The 27,380-nt window shown below is 49.0% G+C and overlaps 1 protein-coding gene across 1 annotated transcript in view; it reads left to right on the top strand.

The window, feature by feature from the left end:
• Positions 1-27,380, top strand: part of MARCHF6 (membrane associated ring-CH-type finger 6) — a 1,612,715-nt gene that overhangs the window by 637,854 nt on the left and 947,481 nt on the right. Inside the window, exon 15 of the mRNA XM_086965293.1 lies at positions 7,695-7,829. Coding sequence (XP_086821419.1) covers positions 7,695-7,829 — 135 coding nt within the window. The remainder of the gene's footprint in view (positions 1-7,694; positions 7,830-27,380) is intronic.

The raw sequence follows: 27,380 nt of genomic DNA on the forward strand, positions 1-27,380 counted from the left end.
GAACAAATTTGTAGCATGGTGCACATTGAAGGCTGTAGGTCCCCTGTCTGACTCTCTTACAGAGGTTCTCCTCTTTCTTTGGCCCAGCAGGGCTCTGCTCTAAGCACCCTTAAAGGCTATCTTTTTGACATTTCTGCCATTCTGCTCCTTCTTGATCAGCCTTCTCTTTTCTGGTCCTCTATTGTAAATAGATTTCTTAAGGGCATTGCTCACCTCTTTCCTCCTATTCCTTAATGCCCAGTGGGACTTGATCTGGTCTTAACCTACCTCATGTGTGCTCCTTTCGAGCCAGTACATAATTGTCCCCTCACATTATTGACCTTGAAGACTGCTTTTCTTGTTGCTATCACCTCTGATCGCAGGGTGAGTGTGCTTCAGGCTCTTTTTCCTAAATCTCCTTTCCTTGCTGTTCATCCGGACAAGGTTGTCCTCCAAATACAACCTTCTTTCCTTCCCAAAGTGGTTACCTCTTTCCACATAGGACATACCATTGCTTTGCCCACCTTCTTCCCGCTCCCCAATCCATGTAAAGAGGAGGAGAGGCTCCACCGTCTAGATCCAAAGCGTCCAAATCATTTTATCTGGATCGCACAAGGTAATTCTGGGTGGATTATCAACTCTTTGTTGGCTATGTGGGCGCCAAGAAAGGTCGGGCCGTGCAAAAACAAACCATCTCTCAAAAGGCCATTCTTTTTTATTAAAATATGTTATTCCTTGGTGAAAAAGGAGCCTCCAGTAGGGTTGCACACTCATTCCACCAGGGTGACAGCAGCCACTACTGCTTTGTGACGTGGAGTCCCCGTCAGTGACATCTGCCAGGCAGCCATGTGGGCATCACTGCACACTTTCAGCAACTCCTCCGGGTAAAACGGATTGTATCTGACACCTCCAAGTATGAAGAACAAGCATCTCAAATGTTAAAACGTTTTGAGCAAAGAGGGTATCCATTTTGGCCAATGCCAAAGAACGCTGTGATAAATTGAAACGTCAAGATGTGTTGACGACAAAACAAAAGGGCAATGTCAGAAGACCTGTGGTCGTATCAAAATACTCAGAGGCATCAAAGGCATACAAAAGTTCAATATTAAGACACTGGCCGATTATCAGCAAAGAACAGGATTTCAATGATATCTTTTGTGACCAGCCGCTATTTGCATACAAAAGAGGCAACAACTTGAAGGAAATCATAAAAAACCCTAAACACATTTCCTCCATCACGTACGAAGGGAATCAACCTTGTCTCAACTGCAAAAACTGTAATAACCTCATCAAAGGTCCTGTTATTAAACACCCAATGAAGGGCACCAACATAAAATTGAAATTTAATGCAACATGTGACACTGAGAATGTAATATATATCATTAAATGTCCGTGTGGATTGGTATACACTGGAAAGACTTCTCGCAAATTGAAATTGAGAATTAACGAACACAAAAGTAATATAAGAACTGTGAATGTAAAGTCTAATTTGGCTTTACACTTTAAAGACAGCAGACACAACATTAGCCAACTCAGGTTCGCTGCTGTGGAAGTGGTTACTAAGCGTGATGACAGAGACAATAACAATTTCTTGTTGCAGCGTGAAAACCACTGGATAAAATATCTTCAATCCATGAAAACATCCGGTCTTAATGACCGGATGGAATTTACATGTTATCTGTAGAGAACTATGTTCAGAACGGCATTTTTTTGTTTCATTGGTTCCACTATTTTGAGTAACCAACTGAAATGTTTATCTCCCTACAAGTTCACACAGTATGCAGAACCGTTATTTTATAAGAATTCTGATCATTTGTTGTTTATGCACTATTTTCTAAGCGGGTTTACGGTTTCTTTTTTCACCATTCTTTGGAACTACTGTAAGATGGCCGCCACTTGAGAAGTCCACTTTCTATGCTGTCAGTTTCATTCACTTCACTTCCTTATATACGGCACACGCCGTTCACATTCACCGGCGAAGGGCGCACGATTGAGACACGGGATCTTGCTCACCTTTATCTGTAAGTTCTATTCACGGACACGCGGCTTGCACTATCTTGTTTGGCTTTGGATATCTTTTGGTTATGCTTTGCACGTGGTTTTCGCACGAACAATCACCACTGAGTTTCTGGGCACTTTTCTGCTTAGCACTGGGTTCGCTTTACCTTTCATTCAACCTAAAATTCATTTATCTCATAACACAACTTCGGGATAACACGCATTCGGGAACTATACTACTGTATGATTTACCACTTTGGTTCTGTATTTTAGAAGTGATTGATATATTGCTCAACTTAGTAATGGATATGACTGAATGCATTTATATGTTTGGTTTTGTCTCGGTCGATCATACTTAGATTGGATTATTGTCTTTCAGATTCCCCTGATGAAGGACTGTTGTCCGAAATGCATTGGGAAATGATGTTATAATGCATATACTAAAGTGGATTTCAGATATGAGTTATGGAAATGAAACTTCGTGACCAATAATGAGAAACCCATGTGAATAAAACATGAAGAAGTTTGATACAATTTTGGTTTAACTTTATTTTGGCATTCTACGCATTGAACATAGAAACGGATTTCGTTTCACAGAGGTTGTGCTCAGAGAGTTGGCGCTTATCCTAGGCGCCACAGACCACGTTTTGACCACCGAGAATGTGCAATGTCAGCACTTATGTACATTGGAGTTTCCAAGCTGTCCCTTGCTCAGAGAAGCGTTCCGCCTCGAGTGAAACTCAGGACTTCCAGCCAATACCACTCCTGCCCGAGTTCTAAAGAAGATCATGACAGACCTGGTCCAAGGCATCCTAGTGGCTCTGTATTGGTCATGGAGAGTTTAATATCAAGATCTCCTGGGCTCAAGCATATGTCCTCAGATCAGGCTGCCCCTTCTTGAGAATTTGCATTCACAGCAACCGGGCAGAGTACTGCTCAGGGGCCTTCACACCTCCCACCTTCAGACATGGGGATTGAGCGACGACAGCAACACCTCCCTCGGAGCTAGTTGATGTTATCTTGGCAGCCAGGCATCTCTCGTCGATAACTATGTACACCTGCCGAGGCAAAATTTTTGTTTGATGCAACACTCGACCGGTCGACCCCCCCCCCCCCCCCCCCCCCCCCCCCCCCCCAACTGGCTGATGTTTTATTATTCGTTCAGAAAGGCCTGCTTTGGATACAGTTATGGGTTATCTTTCAGCCCTCTTGGCTTTCTTACGGTTGCCTAATCAGGCCTCCTAGTTTTAATCACCATTTGTGAAGCAATCTCTTGAAAGGGCTATAATACGGTTCCCCCTTCTCTGTTTGTGATGTCTGTAGGAAGCTCGCTTTTAATTTAGTGTACCATTGTAGGGGTACACAATGCAAACATTTCCAGATGGCCTTTATTGGTTTAAAGGGATTTACTTCAATAATCCCAAGTGCTCTATTAGTGTTAGTGTGGTCAAACAGCTTAGGTTTATCAGAGGGAAGTCTTGAGCATTTGTTGTACACAGAATCAACAAAGGAGACACATTTATATAATTTTAGACACCAATATCATCTAAATAAGTTAAGTACTTTCAGAGAAATAATTTTTACATTAAAATAGTTGAATGACACTTTTCTGAGGTAGGAACTTAAAACATGATGATGTTATCCTGTGGGAGAAACATACATTACATACATATACTTGCAAATGTTTCTGGAAGGTGTCTTTAGGGACTTGAGGTGCTTAGGGGCAAGGTCAAAGAGGTGCTGGTCACGTTGGTAACCTTGAGCACTACATGTTAAAGTCAAGAGGAGGGTACCTGGAAAAAGGAAGACTACAAGTTGGGACTTGGGGACAAGTCCATCAGAATCCAAAGGGGGGCTTGGCTTGTGAGTGTCTCTGGTGCAAGGCGACACAGTCGGTGTACGTGACCCAGGTCTGTGGGGCTCAGCTGCAGAGGTGTTTTTGGTGGGCTGGCCACTTGCGTTGGAGGCTCTCACGGTTCTTGAGTGGACCTGGAGATGGTAAGAAAACAAAACAAACCGATCTCTCTTGGTGCAGGCCTCATCAGTCCTGAAGTCCCTCGATGGAAGAGCAGCTTTGCAGGCAGTGGTGCCCGGGCTGGTCACTCAACAAGCCTTGATTGCGGCAAGTGCTCCGATACTCACGGTATTGGTGCAGGAAGGCTCCTTGAGGGTCTAGCATCTCATAACTCAGTGGAGAGATGTGGCTAACCTCTTGGAACCATGGTGACCTCCTCAGGGCGAGATGCTTCCTTGTGGGCCCGATGACCAGCAAACGATGAACCGAGCAAGTACGGTCAGTGTCTGCAGATGCAGGTGGATGACTCTCCACCCCAAGGGAGAATCTCTGTGGTTGGCTTTGCTCTGGCCAGACCTCCGAAAAAGTAGGAGGATGCACAGCTTTTGTATGAGTGGGGTGGGTGCAGTTGTCAAAGCTCCAGCAGCAAAACTGGGTTTGGTGCGAAGTTCAGGGTAAGTCCTCAGTTTTCACTGCGATTGCTCTTCTTCTGTTTACAGGTAAACTATTCTTTTTTCGTGGTGTCAGGGGGGGCCTAAATACTAATTTTAGGGGTGTTTAGGGGATTAGCTGCATACCCCGCCCCCATATGACCACTTCTTGTGGAGAGTGAGCATAATTCTGACCCAGAGTTGCTAGTTTCACCAAATCCAAGATGGTGAAACCCTTTCTTGGCTGTTCACTTAAGGTGACCCACCTTAGGGGTGTGCCTAGTCTTAAAGTGCACATGCCTACTGACTATCTAATTTCTCGCCTGCTCTGGTGCAGAATAGGCTCCAGGGGATGGCGTTCCCCAGTTTTCAAGGGAAACTGTTTTCACATAACAAATGCGGCAGAGGCTTTGAAGCCTCTTGCCTTAATATGCTAAATCAATAGCCATCCGGCAGGAGGTGGTCTTTCCATCTTCCTCCAGAGCAGGCATTGCTCCGGCCTCTAAAAGTGTGGGCTCTCACCTACAGGGGATCAGAAATGTCTGTGGTGGCAGGCTAGATGATACCAGTCAGCCAACACACTAGAGGTCTAGTAGGTTTTCAGGGGGCACCTCTAAGGTGCCCTCTGGGTGCATATCACAATAAATCTGATACTAGCCTCAGTTTAGATTTATTGAGATGAGGTGTTTGATGCCAAACATCATTATTTTCAGTGAAGCCATTACTTATCTGGGTAACTTGTAATGACCAGTGCCCAGTACATATACTTAAGATGGCTTCCTGATCACTTCAATGTCTTAGTAATGGAATTAGACATCACAAGGGCATATCTGTTCACGCAAATGTGCCCTAGCATGTAGTATAATGGACCCTGCCATAGGGCTCTAAGGCCTGCTGTAGGGGTGGCTTACATATAGTACACCGTAATGTATCCTGTCATTTTTTCTGAATGATTTGCACCATTTCACGCATCCTGCAGTGGCATTCTGCATTTAATTTTCGGGTGGGTCCCCTTAGGTGGCATAATATATGCTGCAGCCCATGGGACTTTCTTTAGTACTCATGCCCTGGATACCATAGGTAACATTTACTGGGGACTTACGAGAGTGTTCAAGTCCTTGCCAATTGGAGTACAATTGAGAACGCAGTCGTTTTTAGGGAACAAGCACTGCCACTTGAGGCTGTTTAGCAGGGACCTAATGCACATCCCGATAAGAACATCAGTTCCAATGGACAAAAAGGGGGATGACTATGTCAAAAAGTTGCACTTTCCTACAATGCTCCAATTGCACCTCCGTCTTGTTCTTACTAATTTAATGCATACTCCATTTTAGCAACTCCACTGTTAACATTTGTGGCTTCTCACCATTACAACTGTGTTCCTGATTGCCATCCCTTCTGCATGGCAGCGAGTGAGTGATCTTCAGGCTCTGTTCTTCCACCATACACCACCTTTCTCCCCGATAAGCAGGTTCTGTGAACTTGAGCCTTCTTTCTACCAAAAGTTATGACACCGTTCCACGTCGGTCAAACCATCACCTAGCCAGAGCGCTATGCTCTTCCTCACCCCTCTAAGGAGGACGAGAGCCTCCACAGCTTGGACAGCTAAAGAGCACTTACTTTCTACGAAATTCATACCAAAAGACCAACCTCTTTTTGGGGTTCTCAAGAGCAGAAAAAGGCAAGGCTGTGCGGAACAGTACCATCTCCAATTGGATTGTGCTGTGCATTAAGATCTGCTTTGCATTGGCAAAGAAGCAGCCTCTAGAAGTCTTGTGAGCCCACTCCACGAGGGTAAAAGCTGCTACCACTGTGTCTCTTTCCTAGACATCTGCTAGACAGCTACTTGGGCGTCCCTCCAATCATTCACAAAGCACTGTTGTTTTGACAGCCAAGGTCGACTAGAAGGGCATTTTGCCAGCTCTCTGGTTTGAGCCCGTTCACAGCCCACCTCCTGTGGGTACTGCTTTGGTATCTATTCAAAAGGTGAAGAAAATGTAGCTGGAAGTCTCCATCAGAAGAACAAATTACTTGTCTTTGGTAAAATACCTTCTGGTAGAGAAACTATCTAGCTGTGTATTCCTCACCAACCCTTGCCATTCTGTGATCAGACTTTACTCCCTAATAAGATCCTAAGTCTAGGAATCTACACACTTGTTCATCCATGTGCTTTTGGGGCTCAATGTCTGGTGGCGTGGACAGCCTCTAAAGCAACTTGTGTGAGTGTGCAGAAGTGATATCTGTATAGGCCCGCACGTCACTTCCGGAATGGAACGGCGTCCGTGCGGAGCTCAAGGTACCACCTTCCAGCGCACGGAGGTACTATTGAAAAGTTTCTGGATCCAATAGGATGTCTGGGGAATATTCAAAAGGTGAGGATTCTGTGTCTAGATACAGTTGCGACTTGAAAGAAGCTTAACCAAAGGGAAATAACGTGTTCATTTGGGCAGTTACTTGGTAAAAGGTGTAATTTTCAAACAGGAAAATACTGGACAATACATTGCTGAGGCTGGGCAGAATTAGTTATATGGCAGAGATGGCCAGGTGAGGGCCTGGCCAAAGATTGTGTCCTGTACCTAGACAAAGTTACTCATCGCCAAATGTTGTACATAGCTGGTGAATGACTTGCACCTAGAGCCAATGACCCATGACCGAGCACAGGTATGCTCTCTAAGCAGGGTGGCTTGGTTTCACAGGACGGTGTATGCAGCCTGCTGCTTATTCCTGCTATTCTTAGGTTTCAGCCCTAGTCAGCTAGATTTGGCCCAGGGGTGGGTTGATGTTCGGCCTGGCTGCCAACCTCCGGTAAGCCTCTAATTCTGCTTTCAGTTTTGCTAGCAACTTAATCCCCATGCTAAATCAACCATTCGAAGAATTGCACATTTTTGAGGAATTCTCTCTTTAATCATCTTGCCTTCAATCCTCAAAGAAGATTCCTCTGTAGTCTCTATGTCGACTGGGTATAGGAAATAGCAGAGGTGCAAAGTACACTTGAAATTACGTCCGTGTCGTCGGGGGATCACCAGCCTTTGAGTTGTGCTTATGTTGGAACGTTTTGTGAGTTGAGTCTAATATCTACAGCTATTTTCAAAATGTGAGAATCTGCAGGAAGGTATTTGAAATTCTTTGGTAACTTTTATTGAAAGCACAGTGAGTAGCCTTTAAATCATCTTTGGCTGTTATTCTAATTTCTCGAAATATAATAAATTGTTACGTTTAGGAAGTTAGTAACAGAGTAAAAGCCTCTATAAAAATACAAATTTTTCTTACAGGAAATGTTTGATGCTACGTTGAAAGATCGAGAACTGAGCTTTCAGTCTGCTCCTGGCACCACCATGTTTCTCCATTGGCTTGTGGGAATGGTTTATGTATTTTATTTTGCATCATTCATTCTTCTTTTACGGGAGGTAAGTAGCCTCTACGGTGTTACAGTATTTCAACTGAATAATTCAAATAAGTTGACATTTGTGAGTAGTTGTCAAGCAGGTTGCTTTATTGACTTGAATGTGCCTGCTTGTTGCTGGCTATCAATTGCAGTATTTCTTTCTTTGTTCTGATGTTTCGCAGTGCCCGCACATTTGCAAAATTACAGAATTGTTGAAACAAAATTAAGGGATTGTTACTATTTCCTTTTAAAATGATCAATTGATATAGTTGCGAAACTCTGCTGTTTGGGTATTAATTTTATATATAGAATTTCTTTTCATGTTATACATTTTATTCACAATAAAGCCAATAAGAGCTTACATCTTTTTGTATGAATAGGTGGGATATTTTGTGTGTTCATTTGTGCTTCACTCAAGATAAGTAGAGTTTTAACTCCTTTAGTGTGGACAACGTCATCTCCACTTTTGCCACACTACTGAAGTAGTAGGATGTGGAGGTTATTTTCTACCTTTGGGATGCTTGGACCAGAGGATTCCCCCTTTGCTGCTGTCACTGGGGATGGACCCGAAAGGCCAAGGGTCCAGCATGGCAGGAATGAGGATGTAGCACCGCCCTTCTCTACTGGTGTCATAAATATACATCCTGGAATCCGTTTGAGCCACTCTGCTACAGCAGCTGGCAGGAGCTGCACAGTCAGTGTTTTTTTTGGTCCTCATCTCACCAATAAGCGTCTGCCAATCTTACATGAAGCCGTCATACCGTGCTGTGCGCCCTACAGCTACTGCATTCGCTTAGGTCAAACCAGACCAGCCCCTTTGATGTTGGCTTGGTGTAATCATTGGACCGGGAAGGACCAGGGGAGATTTTACCAGTCTCAAGTCTAGGCCCCAGAACGCTAGATCCTGCAGATGTTCGCTTCGATTTCCCTAACTCCTCCTTGATCCAAACCGGCCATAGCAAACGTAGCTTTAAGCCAATCCTTGCACCTCAGAGGCCGTGGCTCTTTCCACTTCATGCAGATCTCTCTCCGGGCTAATAGTACCAGGTATAGCAGCAACCCTCTATGTAGCTGCGGTAGGTTTTTCCCGGACACACTATCATCCTCAAATATTACCAGAGAGATATTGACCACGATATTGACTTTAAAAATGCTGCATAGAACATCCCCCACTTCCTTCCAAAAAGCTCTAAGTTCAGGACATTCAAAAAAGGTATGTATATCATTGGCGTTAAGAAGGTTGCATCTTGGACATTTGGGGGAAGAAAGAGGGGCAAACTTAGCAATTTTAGCAGGTGTGTAGTGGAGTCTGTTGGTCACAAAGAAGTGGTTCTTCCTTAGGCTGGCCTGTTTAACATGTTTATACAGAAGTTTCAAAGAGGGTTCATAATGGTCTTCAATGTTCAACTCAAAAGGAGACTGATTCCAAACTGCATGTTGCAGGGGGAATGCCATGTCGTTCGCTTTCATGAGCTTCCTATACCGGATAGAAACTTATTTATTTTTACGATGTGCAGTTTGCAAGAGCTGCTTCATTTCCCAATCTCCCCTTATGTCCCCCGTTTCTGCTATGAACTAAGAGGCAAGTTGCAGGTATGTAAACCTGGAAAAACAACATCCAACCGTAGTCCTTACTACCTCCCAGGGATGGAGTCCCTCTTCAGAAACGAGCTCTGGCCAGATGGTTATACCGGCCCTTTTTATTTGGATTGCAAGACTATCCTTCAGTCAGTGGGGTCCCCGGAGATTCCCATATGGGTGCAAAATCTGACTAGTACCCAATCCTCCATCTACATCTAACCTTAAACCAGATATCCAGGGCAGCCCTAAGAACCTTCAGACGCACTCGTTTAAAAAACCTTGGTGCCCCAAACTTATACAGAAAACCTTCTTCTCCACATCCACCCTCTATCATGACCATTTCGTCCAATAGCCTCCCCCAATATGACTCTTCCGGTTTTACAAGTAGCATCCGGAAAAGGGAGGCCTCCAAGAAAGTTTTCAGGAGTGTACATGTAGCACTAATCGACTGCAAGTATAACATCCTTCAGATTCTACCCAGAGTAAGTCGCTTGTTACGCCCGCTACGTCACCATTTTGCAAAGCAACATGCAGCCCTCCGAAGGATTGGCTGGAGAGCTTTGAGGGCACATTATCTGCCATTCATCCCACAGTCGGATTTTCTAATAGGTTTTCCATCCTGGCTTCTCAAGATGATTGACAAGATCAACAAAATTCCCCTCACAAGTTTGTTGAATCAGGTGCCATATTTAGATCTTTGGCGGACATTCTATTGGCCCTTAAGGATGAGATGGCTAGTAGGTTTACAGATTAGGAGACAAATCAGGCCGTGATTCAAACATCCTGTGCGGTACTAGCTCAGAAACTGGAGGAAGTCTCTCTACGAACCGACATATTAGAGTTAGAGATCCCGAAAATAAGGAGGCTCTACTTAGCTCCACAGCAGATATGGCGAAGTTATAGGCCCAGAATAAAGAACTAATGGATGACCATGAACGCCTGGAAAATCACTTGAGGAAGAACAACCTCAGGCTTATCACTATACCTGAAGCTCTTGAAGGAACAGACATTAAGGGGTTTGTAGTATCTTTGTTGAAATAAACAGTGTTGAAGAACTCCCCTAGTATTGACCCTGCACAGGAGATACAGCGGGTGCATCGTGACCCATTCAAGAGAAATTTGGCTAAGCAGAAGCCCAGGAAGATCTTGGTCAATTTTTTGACATATATTGTTAGAGGAAATTTTAACCTCAGCTCTCACAGAAGGAATTATATCATCTAAATCTTGCTCCAATCCTTTCTCCTTCTCTATTAGATCAGATATATCCCACATCACGGCAACAAGACAGTGGGAGTCGGGGAGGAGATTGGAGGAATTGAATAGTCTGGGGGCTAAGGCCCAACTGAGGTTTCCTGCTTCATTGCGTATAATGTAGAATAACCATATGTATCACTTCCTTACGGTGGAGGAGGTAGATGCTCTTATTGTTAAGATTAAGAACGGGGTGGAGTATAAGGAGGGGTAGGCCACTAAGGAAAGCCCCTAGTCAGCGATACCATAGATTTTAATATTAAAGTAACTTCATTTTTTCTAATGCCCGAGGGGGTTGAGACCAAGGGAGGGCTTCCCATGGGTTGAGGAGTCACTTGTCGGAGGGGGAGGGGGGGGGGGGGGGGTCCACGGGGTTGGGAGCAGTGGGTAAAAAACAAAAAAGATTTCCTCATTCTCATGCTATTAATCGACCTTTTGTTGTGGGTTTTACAATCTGATGGCAGGAGCCCTTTAATTGACAAGGGAGGTAAAATTTGTCTCATGGAACGTTAATGGGTTAAGGTGCCCCCGTAGACAAAGGCTGGTACTGAAATATTTAGAGCTCTCTCCCGCCCAAATTTGCCTTATTCAGGAGACCCTAAACTATGTAGAGTGCCGCACTATATTCTCTAAATATGCCTGTTCAAAATATTTTTGTACCTCTGAGCAGACAATCCATAGTAGGGGGGTAGCTATTTTTTTTTTTTGTGAAAACCTTTATTAAACAAATGCACAGTACACAGCGTCTGCCTACAACCCGAACGGGCCGGCCGCTATGACATCTAGGTGAATCATGAACTACGATACATTGCGGAAAAGTCGAAAGTCGATGCAATACGGTGCAACTGTATAAACATCATATAAAGGATAGAGAAGGTTCAATTTTATAATTTAGTTGAAATTCAAACAAACAGAGACACTCACATGGTGGCGATAATATCTAGATCATGGGGGTGTTCGGGACAGGGGAAATCAATATATGAGAATGGAACCAGTTCTGTAGGGGGCAGGGAGACAATGAAAGGAATGTTGAAGAAATGGATGCTAATCAAAGGGAACATCAATTACGGGGATGAGGGAGTAGTCTCAGTATAATCAAGTGGTGGGGTACAGATGTCTCCCCGGTATTCATTCCACTGTGCCCAGATTCTACCCCATTTCTTAGGACGACCTCGAGCCTCATAGACTGTCTTTTCCCGAAACATGCACCAGTCCATGTTATCTTTCCATGCACTGACACCCGGTGGTCTGTGGGAGCCCCAGAGTTGAGCAATGTCTCTTTTAGCAATCATATTGCCTAGGGTGACCCAGAAGGTCTGGGCGGTCGTACAATCCGTGGGTTCCCACACATTAAGCAGGCAGCGTCTCGCCTCCGGAAGGAGGGGGACACCAGTAACTCGCCCCATCACCTCATGCACCCTAGACCAAAAAGCGGAAATAACCGGACATTCCCACAAAATATGAAGAAAGGTACCATTCATTCCACAGCCACGCCTACACAGTCCATCAGTTGCGAGCCTCATCCGTACCAGACTCACACCAGTCACATACACTCGGTGGAGGATCTTCAGTTGTACAAATCGTAGCCGAGCTGGAATGTCCACCTCCTTGGGAAATGAAATCGCCATTTGCCAGTCTTCATCGTCTAATTTGAGGCCATCCGCCACCCAGGAGGCCCGAAGTTTCACCAGAAGGTCCGCCCTGGTGTTAATGAGCTTTTTGTAGATTAAGGAAATCGTACTTTCCGAGACATGGCCATCCAGAATACGGGCTTCCAGCGGGGATGACTGGGGAATGTCTGTCCCCGGGGGGAAGGTGGAAAGCAGGGCGTGCCGTACCTATAGGTAGCGAAAATATTCCTTGTCGTCCAGTTGATATTCTAACTTCAGGGCCTCAAAGGACTTGACTGTGCCTCTGGCCCAAAGATCCTCCACCTTGCTAATACCAATCATATCCCACCTATCGAACCCTTTCGTACGCCACAGGTTACCCAGCCGTTCAGAATCATACAGAGGGGTCATGCGCGTCAATCTATCACTCCAACCCGTAGCCACAGTCGCGTCCTTCCATGCACGCACGGCACACTTCGTCGGGCCAGTCAGAAGCCAGAGTGGTGGCTTCGAATATAAGGCTCTGTTAAAGTTGCCGCCCGGCAGCAGGAGTTTATCCATGGCGAAAGCGGGAGTGGGCCCTGGAGAATATGTCACATGGTTGATCGCACTCAATTGCGAGGCCCAATAATAACGCCTGATATCAGGCAAAGCTATACCGCCATCATACCATGGAAGCGCGAGTTTTGATAGGGAAATACGGGCCCGTCCGTCCCAGATTAACTGCCTCTGAAGGCCCTCCACCTCACGGAAATAACGGGAGGGAACAGGGTCGAAAAAATTCTGTAAGGCATATAAAAACCTGGGGAGGGACATCATTTTAAAAAGTGCCGCTCGTCCCAGCGAGGATAACGGCAAATCATGCCACCTTCGTACATCCTGTTTGAGGCGACGAAGAGGAGCATAGAAATTCCGGTCATATCGAACGGAGGAGTCCATAGTTATAAAAATCCCCAAATATTTAAAGCCATCCGCAGCCACTTGAATCGGGAATCTGCGGGGCAGCGGCGGCAGCACCCCCGCTATAACATAGACACATGATTTGGTCCAGTTAATAACAAGCCCGGAGTTCTTCCCAAAGGAGGTGAGCACATCGTAGAGCACGTTGAGAGACTTCTGAGGTGACGTGAAATAAAGAAGAATGTCGTCCGCGTATAGCGAGACACGATCCTCGAGATCCGTTGTCCACTGGATCCCTTTTATTGAGGGCTCCCAACGGAGCCACGCTGCGAGGGGTTCCAGCGCCAATGCAAAAAGAAGTGGAGAGAGTGGGCACCCCTGATGGGTGCCACGTCCCAGCGGAAAAGATGCAGAAGCTCTGCCGTTTACTACGACCTGGGCTAATGGCTGCTCATACAGGAGCCGCATCCATGAAATGAAACCAGGACCGAAGCCAAACTTAGAAAGTGCAGCCCATAAGTACGGCCACTCAATGGTGTCAAAAGCCATTGTGGCGTCCAAGGACGCCACCACTGCGGGTTCAGAGAGAGTCTCAGCTCTCGCGAGGACACTATGGAGCCTGCGGAGATTGAGAGCCGTATTCCTGTAGGGGATAAAACCGGACTGATCCGGATGGATCAAGTCACAAATCACTGTTAATAAACGATTAGCCAGAACTTTGGCCAGGATCTTAGGCTCAGCGTTAAGCAATGAAATGGGGCGATACGAGGCACAGTGGTCACGCGGTTTGCCGTCCTTGTGAATGACCACTATGGTAGCCAGGCGCTGTTCGGGGGGAAGGAGGCCCTCTTCGAGCGCATCAAGAAACATAGTACGCAGATGGGCGGCCATTTTGTCCAGTCGTAGTTTGTAAAGTTCGATAGGCAAACCGTTGGGCCCCATTGCTTTGCCCGAACGCAAAGACCTAATGGCGACGGCAATCTCATCCACAGTGAACGGCGCCTCTAGGGCCAATCTATCCTCCTCCGACACACAAGGCAATGCGATGTCGCGCAAAAGCAAACAGGAATCAGCCTCATCACGATCACTCACAGGGCTGTACACTGTTCGGAAATGGTCCACAAAACATTCAACAATCTCGCCCGGGTCAGTCACACGTTCACCCGTTTAACAGATTATTTCCGGCACCACACGATTCAGTCTATCAGCTTTGTCCAACCACGCCAGGAGCTTGCTAGCCTTATCGCCTACATCATATAAACGACCCAACTGATTCATACGCTTCACCTTCGCAGCATCGGTGACCAGGGCTCTATAATCTGCCTGTTTCAGCTCCAGGGTATGCAAGAGCGCAGGTGTATCATCTCTACCCAACTCAGTCTCGAGTTCTGTTATTTCGGCCTCAAGAGCCGACACAGCTTCCCTCCTCGCCTTCCTATCGGCAGCAATAAGGGACAGCGCAGAGCCCCGTATGACAGTTTTGAAGGCCTCCCACAGAATCATAGGAGAACCGACCGATCCCACATTTTCATCAAAATAACAATCGATTGCCTTAACCAAGTTCGAACGAAGCTGAGGATTCCTAAAATACCAGGGAGGAATAGGAGGGACCCTACAGCCAGAAAAGCCGCCCACCGAGACCTCAAGTAACAGAGGGGAATGGTCAGAAATACCCCTAGGGAGATGTCGGATCCCACTAACCAAGGAGGAATTGGCAGTTAACATCAAAAAGCAATCAATTCTCGAGAGGCTACCATGGGCGCCGGAGTGAAATGTGTACTGAGTTTGTGCGGGGTGCAACAGCCGCCAAACATCCATCAGCCCAAAGGTTTCAAGCAAGTTAGTCAGCCACATCTGGGACAATGGGAGAACCCTGGGGGGTAGCCGGTCACACGCGCCAGAGACTACAGAATTAAAATCCCCACCCATAATCAGGAGACCATCTGGAAGCCCTAGAAGAGTCCTACCAAGGTCAGCATAAGTGGTAGCCTGCAAACCCGGGGGAATATAAACAGCAACAAGTACAACCACCCTCCCCTCCCACATTCCGGAAACAGCAGCATATCGGCCCGATCGTCGAGGGTAACATCAATTGCAAGGTCCAAAGAGGATTTCACCATTATACCAACCCCCCGGGAACCGGATGTAAAGCCAGCGTGAGCCACAAGACGGTAGCCTCGGCGGTCAAGAGCTTTGCAAGCATTCCCTATCAAGTGGGTCTCTTGGAGGGAAACAACATCTGGGGAATGGCGTCTAATGAGTTGAAGCACGATACCACGTTCAATCCGGTCTCCCAAACCATTAACGTTCCAAGATAGCACTTTCATGTCAACCCCCCCCCCCATTCCAGTGTGACTCCCATACCACCACCACCCAAAACCTCAGAGCAAGGATACGTGTAAGCAATAAAGTACCATGTGAGAAAAAACATAGAACACAAAAACAACCAAAACCCCACCTCCCAACCAGAAACCTGTTACAACACCCCCCAACCTGCACCCCTGCTGACTCATAAGCCACCCCAAACTGCAGTGTGCCTGTCGCCCCTTCCACAAATCTACACAAAGAACCCCTGAGGAGGAAGGGAGAGACTATCCCAACCCGCCCCACCCTTGGGCCTAAAAGTAAAAGCATATAAAAATACTCTGCAGATAGTTACAACCCAAAATCGGACCCCAGGACCCAAAGTCATTCTTGCGCCGATGCACCTTCGTCCGTGCCTCCGGGGCCTCTGCTCTCGGTGTCGTCCTTAGGCAATGAATCTAGCCAGTCACTAACACTGTCCGGTTGATCAAAAAAGAAAGCACGTTCTCTGTACTCAATACGAAGACGAGCGGGGAACAACATCGCTTTTTTGAGTCCCATGTCTCTCAGGCGACGTTTCACTCCCAGGAATCCAGATCGCTGCCGCTGCACCTGAGGGGTAAAATCAGGGTAGATGGAAATGGAGCTGTTCTCAAATTTCAGCGGACCGTGCCTACGAGAGGCCTGGAGAATGGCATCCCTGTCCCGAAAGTGAAATAGTCTAGCAATAATAGGCCTCGGGGGGGCCCCCGGTTTGACCTGTTCACCTGGGAAGCGGTATGCACGCTCCACCGCAAAATATTTACTAAGGCCTGCGGGAGCAAGTTTGGCAACAATCAACTCCTCGACCAGTAAATCGATCGAGGCTGCACCGCTGTCCTCCGGCACCCCGACCAGGCGAATGTTGTTTCGTCGGGCCTGGTTATCGTACGCCTCCATTCGTCTGGTCAAGAGATCATGCGATGACCGGAGATTCCCGATCTCTGATTGTGTTTCCGCCATATCGGTAACCAGACTGGTAGCCTTAAGGTCCAATTCCTTGACCCTCTCGTTAGTTTTAGCCAGGTCGGCTCGAATAAGGGTGACATCGACTGCCACAGTGTCTATCTTGGACACGATGGCCTCATATTGTTGACCCATATCCGCCTTGATTCCTGAGATGGCGGCCATTAGATCTTGAAGGGACACCTCCGATGCAGCTACCGGGTCCGTCCTCATGTCCTCAGTACCGCGGCCAGCAGCGCTGGGGGAGCCTCTTGGCTGAGTAGAACGGTCAATCACGTTAGTCTGGACCGATCCCCCACGGTTGGTGACTTTCCTGCGCTTCTCCAGGTCTGGCTTCGTCGCCATGTTGGAATCGGCACCTTCTCGGGTCTTCCTGGTTGCGGGAAGATGGCAGCGACCCTCTGGACTCCAAAGTCACACTTTCGTGGGAAAGTCACAGAATGCCGGTCCAAGGCTTGGTCAGACGTATAGCTGGTCAGACCATCGGAGTCAGGAATGCAATGTAGATCCTCGGTAATCAGTTCGACAGGGAAACAGAAACCGAAAGTGAAAGTGGCGACACCACCGGCAGAGCAGACGCCAGGCGACCGTTGTTGTTGAACTACTGCTCGGCAATTCTAAGCAGCAGAGTCCCCGGTCCCGTCCTGGGCTAGGCCTGAAAACTTAGGACGGCGTAAAATGGGTTCCCGAAGTCCGATCTCGGCCCGGGAAAGTGTAGCAGCATCAGGATGAGTTGTACTTCAAAAGCCCATCGAAGTAACCAGGATAGCAGAAGGATAGATCAAGAAGGGCGGCGAGGGTCTCGGGAGCTCTCTGCTCACGCGACCATCTTGGATGCCCGCGTAGCTCCTCCCGGGGGTAGCTATTTTGATTAAACAGGGGCAGGTTGCACTATTAAATCTGTTGAAACCGACCATTCTGGGAGGTGGATGGTGACCCTGTTGGACTTTGGAGGTTCAGAGCTGACGTGCTTCCTTTAATGGCCCCAATACCGACGATCCGGCCTATATCTGCAGATTACAATCTAAATTAATCTAAGTAGCCTCCCCCTTAATCATTGGAGGTGATTTTAACGTTCTTCTTGATCTGTGAAAAGATAGATCAAATCAGAGCTACTATATGGGGGCACCACAAGTTCATCGAGCTAAGAAGAACATGCTGCATGACTTGGAGCTCATTGATGTCTGGAGGGCAAAAATGGGCGACAAACAGGGGTTTACGTTTTATAGTAAGAAGCATGGTCACTCTTCAAAAATAGATTACATTTTAACTGACAGGTCTAGTTTAGATAATAGGTTGGTATAACGGTACTGCCTAGTCATTTATCCGATCATGCCCCTGTGGTGTTCTCTTTTACCCGAAAAAGCCACAATTTTCAACCCAGATGGACACTTAAAAGGTCCATGCTGGCTGATCCTGAGATTATGAGGGTCATAAAATTAGCTACCTTAGATAACTCATCTATGAATATCGGCTCGACCAACATAGACTGTCTGGGATGCCTTTAAGGCCAACCTGAGGGGCCTGCTACATAGTCTTATATGCACAAGGAATAGGGCAGAGGCCCGGGAGCTATAAACTATTGAGGGGAAAATCCTCCAGTTTGAGCTTGAAAGAGATCGGCTTAATCAAGGGATCTCGGAAAAGTTGGCACAAGTACTGAGGGATTTGGAAGGTGCCGGCCGGAGTATAGGGCAAGATTCGACCAGAAGTGCAGAGCCCAATGGTTGACTACAAACCTGCAGATCTTTGAGTACGGTGAAAAGGCAGGTGCTTTGTTAGCATGGAAAGCAAGAGTAGATCGATCAAAGAATAATATTAATGAACTGATTATAAATTAAAACGGAAAGAAGTCCGGTAGTATTGAGGATATGCAAGTCTGCCTTCTTTCCCTATTCTCCGAGCTTTATAAAGAGGAAATGGTGCCCAGCCCCGAATCCCTACAAACTTGGTTGAGAGGTAAATTTTTTACTTTGACGATCGATAGTTGTGAATGCTTAGATGCGCCAATTACCGAGAGAGAGTTTAAAGATCTGATGAATAAATGTAATAAGACTAAAGCTGCTGGCACAGACACGCTCCCAAGTGAGGTCTATAGACTCCTCTCTGATTAGTTGATTTCGATATTGGGTGTTTTATTTAATTCCGTGTACAGCTCGACAGAACAGGCACCTAGGTCCTGGAAAGAAGCAACCATAGTCCTCATTCTGAAACCGGGGAAGGAGCCCCTAAAGGCGCACTCCTATCGACCGATCTCCCTGCTGAATGCCGGCAGGGAGGCTGGCCCTCAATTCGTTAAATGCTTATTAACCCCTTCGATGCTCATGACGAGCTCAGCTTGTCATGAGGTATACCTCTAGGGTGCACATGATGAGCTGAGCACGTCATGATCACACCAATTAACATTATGGCCCAGCACCGTAGAGGATCCTCAAGAGCAGCCAAGGTGTTAAAAGGGGTTTATACCTCGGAGGTATATTCAGGAGCAGATGCAACAGCTAATTGGTAACATCAATTTGGCTATGGCAAGATCGGATCCCTTGGCTGTAGTAGCCCTTGACGTGGCCAAGGTGTTCAATAGAGTCTGTTGGGTGTACCTCTGGGAAGTTCTTAGGTCTATGGGCTTTGGCCCAATTTTTATTCAGACTATGATAAATTGTTATCAGGGAGCCTCCGCAAAGATCTTGTTAAATGGCGTGGTGACCTCCACTTTTAACATCCAAAGAGGAACAAGACAGGGTTGTCCCATCTCTTCCCTGTTGCGGGTGGGGGTGGGTGGGGGGGTTGGGAGGAGTGTTGTGCAGGCTCTCCCTGATATCAGTGGTATTATATCGCTTTTCAGTTTAAAAGCACTGATCAGTGTCGAACGAGGTTCTGTTGGGAAGGGGAGACTTTGTTCTTTCTATTGAACTGATATGTAGCAGATTCCCCCTCTAGCATCGCAGCAGGAAAGCGATCCCGTACCAGGAACCCACCCATTAGACAACAGGACTTATGCTCAGTTGGTAGATCCTATCCTTATATCTACCACTTTATGTGCATGATGGTGGCTTTACCACAGTCTTTCCTCCCTTGGGTGACTGAGTCACCTATTAGACTCCAAAGGTAATACTTTGGAGTCTAGTAGGTGAACCCTCGGTCGCGCGACGCAGCTGAGGGTTCGGGTATACCGCCAGCGTGGGTCCGCAGGCGTCTTCCAGCTTCATACCTTCGGTCCCTACGCTGCAAGCGACGTCGTAGGAGATAGGTGACTTCCTCGTAGCCATGAGGACTCACTTCCCTCTGTCCAGGCCTGTCAGCGCGCCTTCGGGCCCCGCAGACCCGACTAGGGGCCCTGGCAGGCCGGCGGCTTCGGCCTCGGCGCCGTCGGCGACTTCGGTCCCGACGCCGCAGGGCCCCGTGGGATCCAGGCCTGGATCCCGGTTGACGGCAGTAGACCTCACGACTCCTCCGCTGGCGCCAACCCCTATGATGTCGCTCCCGGTGCCGTCTTCGGACAACCCCATCCCCGGTTTTAGTCCGGGTTCGCAGTCGGAGCGGTGCCGCTCGGCGCCGTCTCCGACGTCGATGGGTGAGGCCTTCAACTATGACCCGGCTCCGTCATTTCTGCCTGTTTACTAGGACACTGATGAAGGGGAGGACTGGGCGGCGTCAGAGGACCCTCTGGCACAGCAGTGCCAGTTGAGCCAGGACTGGGCAGATGAGCTAGGGAAGGCAGTGGTCTGGATACTTCTCCTGACACTGGATTCATTCTCCTTCCTCCCTGGCTACGGAGAAGGGTGCTACCTATTGTGTGGTGTTGCGCAGGGCAGCCACAGCCTTGGCTCTTTATCTCCCTGCTGCTGCTGTGAGGACTAACCTCCTCACTGCGGTGCTTCATCCGCCAGTAAGCTCCTCGCAACCTCTACTGCTGTTCAATGAGGCCCTCACGGACGTTCTGACGGGCACTTGTTCCAAGCACTCTATAGTGCCCCCTGTGGATCGGAACGTGGCCCGACGCCACCGCCCGGCTCCGGGCGACCCTAGCTCTGTCCGACCCTAGCTCTGTCCGTGCACCCCACACCCGAGAGCCTGGTGATCCAGGCCTCTACGTCCCAGACCTCATTCCTGACTGCTCCCCCGGATCGGGAATCCAAAAGGTTTGACCAGTTTTGGAAGAAACTGTTCTCCTCATTAAGTTTGGTGTTGCGGTCTATCAACACCGCTTGCCTTTTGGGCCGTTATACCCACTCTTTGTGGGACACGGTTGCGGACGTGCTGCCTCGGTGTCCGGAGGAGGCCCGAACCCGGCTCGCCCAAGCCCTTGCTGAGGGGCATGACGCAGCACGTTATTCAATCAGGTGTGGACTGGATACCACGGACTCGCTGGGCAGGGCGATTTCCACGATAGTGGCGGTTCGCCGCCACGCCTGGCTGAGGTCTACCAATTTCTCGGGGGATGTCCAGCCACGCTCATGGACATGCCCTTCGATGACTGTCGCCTCTTCGGCGACAAAGCAGACAGTGCGCTTGAGCGTTTCAAGGACTCCAGGGCTACGGCCTAGTCCTTGAGCCTGTCGGGCCAGCGACAGCAGACTTCTACTTTTCGCCCCTTTCGTGGCCAAGGAAGATGCGCACCCACACGTCCAGCCAGCCACAGGCCGCAGAAACAGCCTCAACATGGCCGTGGACGTAGCAACCACCGTGGCGGTGCCGGGGGACAACGGCAAGGCCAGTTCACATCCACTCCCGAAGCATCCCCCTCAAAGCCTTCCTAGTCCGAGCTTTCAGGCCCATATGACGCCAGTGGAGCGCAGGGTCCGCCATCACCTCCTCCACTGGCGTACCATCACGTCAGACAGGTGGGTGCTGCAAATCGTCCGAGGGGGCTACTCCTTCCCCTTCGAGGCGACCCTTCCAGCCATGCCACCGCAATACCGCTGCATGTCGGTGTGAGAAGTTGGCCTGATATGTAGTGTTTCCAATTCTGGAACCACTTGGTATCAGTCCAAACAAACCCCAAAGATGTCAGGTTGTAAGTCAACCTTGTTAGACAAGCTATCCTAGTGGTAGCATGGACTAAGCAGCCTTAAAGGCTTAACTTAAGAGGTCGTGTTAAGCGAGCTGTTTTACCACATACAATCCTGTAATCAAATGAAAGGACACCACACAAGTATATATTATAAAAATATATGTATTTATTTCTAAATTACTCCCCAGTACTCTTTATGAGGAAAGGGGCACAAGCGTTAAATCAAAAGCACTGTTACACATATAAAGTTGCACAATTATGGATGAGGGCGGGTGGCCACTCAGACCATATATTAAAAAAGTGGTATAAGTAACACTTATCGAACAATGGTTAGGCCTAGGGCCTAGAGATTCGCTGGGAGCAGTCAGGACTAGCAATGATGAAGTCGGGAGTAGCCCACAGGAGACGGGTGCAGCACGGAAAGTGCGGCGCGCACCAATGCACTGTCAATGGTGCGTAAAAGTCAGTTAAAGTGAATTAAAAGATACTTCCGCTGAACCTAGGAACACAAAACTTTAGACACAGACCCTAGAGGTGTGTACCAGTGTATAGACACCGGCGTTGCAATGTTACCTCACCCACAGGCCGTGGGTGCACAGGGTCGAAGTGGCGTCGGGTTCTGTCACGCAGGTTCTTGGTGCTTGAAGCTGTTGCAGCTGCAGGCGCTGTGAAGCAGAAGTGTCCGGTGCGATCCAAGGGTGGATCGAAGTAGAAAAGTACCTGAAAGCAGAGGGGACAGAGTCTGGGTCACTCAGCAGTGACCAGGGTGGAACCAGGACGGAACCAGGCAATGTTGGGCGCAATCAGGCGGTTGTCGATAGGCTTCTCTCCGCTGTCACGTGGGCTCTGGGGCATCTGCGACGTCCAGGAGCAGGTCACGATCTGTCCCACGTAGGCTCTCGCCGTCAGCACCGTCGGCTTCAAGATTGCAGCAAACAGCACTTGGCAAAAGCAATCCACGCGGAACCGGGAGATTGCTTATCACTCGAACCAGGAGGGTCAGAGTGGGTGCTCCTTTTCACAGGAGCTGGTGCAGATCTGGAGCAACCAGAAAAGCGAGTCGTATTTCAAGTTTCGTCGGCACAGGGGCCACAAGCCAACTGGCAAGTGACCGGGCCAACGCGTCGAGCGCACACAAGCAGCAGGGTCCCACGCAGCACTCGTCGAGTGTGGAGGGGTGAGCTTTGGTGCAAGTGGAGCTCGGGGATGGGGCTTCTCAAACCCCGGTGCACAGCTTCGAGGATCACTCGTGGGCTGCACGGTCAGCGTCTCGTGGCCTTTTCAAGATGGCGTGCCCCACGCTTCCGGTCGCCTCCACGGGTCTCAGCTCTGCAGGGACTGTGGATCGGGCAGGTAGAAGGCAGGCAAGCTTGATCTCGTCAATCTCTGTCGCTCGAGTTCCGGCGGGAACTGCAACAAAGCAAGGGTCGAGGGCTGGATGGTGCCTGTTTGCACAGGGTGGTCACTCCTTGACCACAAGGGAGATTCTTCAGTCTTCTCACGTCGTGTAGAAAGTCGAAGGGTCCAGAATTCGTTTCTTATGTTTCTTCAGGATGATCTGAGTTCCATTGGGACTGCTCCCCCTCTTATTCGAATCTCGGGGGTTGGACATCCTGCTAGGTCCCCTCCTATGGGTGGGACCCAGGAAGGGGGTGGTTACACCCCTCTCCTTTGATCCTGGCCGCGCTGGGACAGGGGCTGGGAGGCCCCAGAACCGGTTTGGCCGGATTATGCAAGGGGCAGCCTTGTGCTCCCCATGCAGTGTCTGGTTTCTTTGAAACCTCCCTACTCCAATCCACTATCTCCTGTCTGGGGTGGTTTGACACCGCCCTGTGACAGGAAACTCTTTGTCCAGGCCTCCTCTGCCGGGTTTCGGTCAGCAGCAGGAGGCCAGACCCGTGTCTGTGGCAGGGGCATCCATTTTGTGGATCTGAGGCTCATTTTAAATCAACCGCGTTTCAGTAAAGTAACATGTCTTCTCCCTCTAGAAGGGTGGAATGCTACCCCCGTCGCCAGAACTGGCGAGGGGGTAGTATTCCAATTCGTATGACACCTTACACGACATGTTTTGATAAAGCCAAACCAAAGTTGCTATATAACCGCGAGGATTATAAGGCGCTTAAGAGTATATGGTATGGCATTATCCCGGATCAGCTTAGGGAGTTGTTCCCGACAGCTGCAGACAGGCTCAGCTCATGCCAGAGCACCATCTCACATAAAACCACGCACTCTGCCTCCAGGATTGATGAGGCCTTCCATAGGAGTGGCTTACAGGCTATATATGTGTCCAGATATAGGTTTAGATATAGGTATACTATATCTAAGCAAGGGGTGATTACACCCACTTGCCCCAGCTGAGTGATCAGCCAGTTGTGTCAATTTAGATAGCCAGCCAGGGGTGGCAAAAGATATGCTGCAGCCCCTGGTAGGCCTTGGATGCACCTATGCCCTGGGCACCTATAGTGCTCTGTACAGGGGCTGATAAGGTGACCCAAGCCAAAGCTAGTTATGCACCTAGGGCACATGGAATCCATTTTACAGAGAGAGCAGATAGCCTGGGGTCCTGATTAGCAGGGAACCAGGCCAACTAAGTCGAAAACCAGCTAAACACAAGGCAAAAAATCTGGGGTAACCCTAGTCAGGTAGCCACCTTCCTACAGTCGGGGATCACTTGCAGCTTCTGCAGGAGGAAGTTACGGCCCTCTTAGCCAAGGAGGCCGTCGAGCGCGTTCCTGGGACAGAAGTAGGACGTGGTTGCTATTCCCACTACTTTCTGGTACCCAAGAAGGGCAAAGGAGGCCTACGCCCTATCTTGGACCTCCGGGACATCAACGGCTTCCTCCGGAAGGAAGAGTTCAAGATGCTGACTTTAGCTCAGGTCTTAGCTGCCCTAGACCCTGGAGACTGGATGGTTGCGTTGGACTTGCATGACGTATATTTCTACATCCCAGTCCTGCCGGCGCTACCTGCTGTTCATGGTAGGCCACGAACACTTTTAGTTTACCGTGCACCCCTTCGGCCTCACCAGTGCCCCTCGGGTGTCCACGAAAGTGATGGTGGTGGTCGCAGCTCATCTGCTCAGATCAGGGGTTCCAGTCTTCCCCTATCTCGACGACTGGTTGTTGAAGATGGGCTCGCCCCAGTCAGTCGTCTCCCACCTCCAGACTACAGCCGACCTCCTGCACCTGCGGGGGTTCTCCATCAGCGTGCCGAATTCACACCTGTGCCCGTCTTAGAAACTCCTCTTCATCGGAGCGGTTCTGGACTCGGCGCAGTTTCGGGTCTATCCTCCAGAGAAGCGGGTTCGGGATATTCAGGCTCTAATTCCGATCTTTTAGCCTATATCCTGAGTCTCGGTCAGGTTGACGCTGCGACTGATGGTGCTGATGGCCTCCTACTGGTGCATCATGCCAGGTGGCAGATGTGGGCTCTGCAGTGGGACCTGAAGTTTCAGTGGACACAGCATCAGGGCAACCGGTCCGACCACATTCTGATCTCGGAGGGCACTGCCAGACAGTTGCAGTGGTGGCTCTCGAACCGCGATTGGGTCAGCAGCAGATCCCTCTCCCTACCCTAACCGGAGCACGTAGTTGTGATGGATGCGTCCCTCCTGGGATGGGGGCCACATGGGAGAGGCGGAGATCAGAGGCCTCTGGTCTCCGGCGGAATCCCGGCTCCATATCAACCTTCTTGAGATGTGGGCGATCCGGCTTGCACTGAAGGCATTCCTTCCCTCTGTTCAGGGAAGTGTAGTGCAGGTGTTCACGGACAACACCACCGCCATGTGGTACTGCAACAAACAGGCAGGGTGGGGTCGTGGACCCTTTGTCAGGAGGCTCTGCGCCTCTGGACATGGCTGGAACACCAGGGCATCACCCTGGTGGTTCAACACCTAGCAGGTTTCCTGACCCCCAGGGCGGACAAACTCAGCCACCGGTGCATGATGGATCACGAATGGCGTCTGAACTCGGACATGGCACAAGGTCTCTTTCAGCAGTGGGGAGAGCCTTGGTTAGATCTATTCACCACCGAAAACGTGCAATGTCATCAGTTCTACGCGTTGGAATTTCCCAGGCGGCACTCACTCGGAGACGCTTATCGACACGAGTAGAGCAGTGGTCTGTTGTACGCCTTTCCGCCTATACCACTTCAGCTCAGAGTGCTGAAGAATATCAGGTGAGACTGGGCCCAAGTCAACCTTGTTTCTCCAGACTGGGCACGAAGGTACTGGTATACCGAGCTACTCGGCATGTCAGTCGATCCCCCGATTTGTCTGCCTCTTCAGGAGGACCTTCTGTAGCAGCAGTAGGGGACGGTCCTCAACCCGAACCTGTCTAGTCTCCACCCACATTCCTGGAGATTGAGCGGCGACAGTTGAGGCCATTTGACTTGCCTCCTGAAGTCTGTGGTGTGATTCTGGCAGCCAGGCGTCACTCCACAAGATCGGTATACGCCTGCAGGTGGAACAAATTTGTAGCATGGTGCACAGCAAAAAATTTGTAATTTGTAATTGAGTTTATATAGCGCATAAATCACCCGAAGCTCTGAGCGCTAGCAGATGCATGAAGGAGTTACCGGAAGTCCGATAGCTAGAAGAGCCACGTTTTTAGGAGTCTGCGGAATCTCATGTGGTTGGGTTCGGTTCTGATGTTCAGGGGAAGGGCATTCCAGGCATCCGGGGCTAGCTTAGAGAAGGATCTGTCACCATTTCTGACAGTGGGAACTTTGGGAATAGTTAGGAGAGACTTGTTGGCGGACCGAAGAGTTCTGACCGGATAGTAGTTGACAAGCTTCTTCTCTAAGTATTTGGGGCCTAGTCCATTGATGGTTTTATGGACTAGGCAGCAGCCTTTGAAGTTTATGCGCTTTCTGACAGGAAGCCAGTGGAGGGTTCTAAGATTAGGCATAGATGGGGAGCGGGGGGGTAGATCAAGGAGCATCCTGGCTGCCGTATTCTGAAGAACCTGGAGTTTGGCCAGCAGGTTCTCATTGATGGAGGCCGGTAGATAGTTGCCATAATCCATCCGACTGATGATAAGGCCTTGGACTAGGGGCATGCCCGAGGAGAGTGGAATCCATTTAAACATTTTCCCGAGGTTGCGCATCAGCCTGAAACTTGTGTGCACTATCTTGTTGATATGACTGGCCATGGACAGCTTGTTGTCAATTGTCACCCCAAGGTTTCGGACCGCGGATTTGAGAGGGGGACAAGGCTCTAGTGATGGCCACCATTCATCATTCCAGTGTTTGTGGGCATTTCCAAAAAGCACGATCTCCGTTTTACCAGCGTGGAGCATCAAGAAGTTGTTGGTCATCCAGTCCTTGATTGAGATCATGCACTTTTGGAATCTCAGTTTGGTGCCATTTGGGTCGAACCTAGGGTTATCAGTAGCTGTGTGTCGTCAGCGTAGGACACGGTATCAAAGCTGTGCGCCCTAATTACTCGTGGGATACATAAAGATTAAATAGAGTGGGGCTCAAAATTGATCCCTGAGGTACCCCTTTGTCGTTATCTTGGCTGTTAGAGATGAACGACCCAATTTGCACCTTGGAGCGCCGTTCGGTTCGGTACCTTTTGATCCAGAGTAGGGCTGGGCCTTCGACACCCATCTCCAGCAAACGCTCTAGGAGAATGCTGTGGGAGATGGTGTCGAAGGCCTCCAACAGATCATGCAGGACCAGAATGGGAGATTGTCCAGCGTCTAGAGTCAGCCTGATGTTATCTACAATCGCTAACAGAGCTGTTTCCGTGCCATGGTGAGCCCTGAAGCCTGACTGAGACGGGTCGAGCAACTGGTTGGCCTCTAGGTGTTTACATAGTTGCTTTGTAATGATAGATTCATAATTTTCCCTAATATCAGTAGGAGAGGGGGGGGGGGGGGGTGGCTAGCCAACAGCCAAGATGGCCGCG

Source organism: Lissotriton vulgaris, chromosome 4_1 (genome assembly GCF_964263255.1).
Source record: "Lissotriton vulgaris chromosome 4_1, aLisVul1.2, whole genome shotgun sequence".
Taxonomy (NCBI): domain Eukaryota; kingdom Metazoa; phylum Chordata; class Amphibia; order Caudata; family Salamandridae; genus Lissotriton; species Lissotriton vulgaris.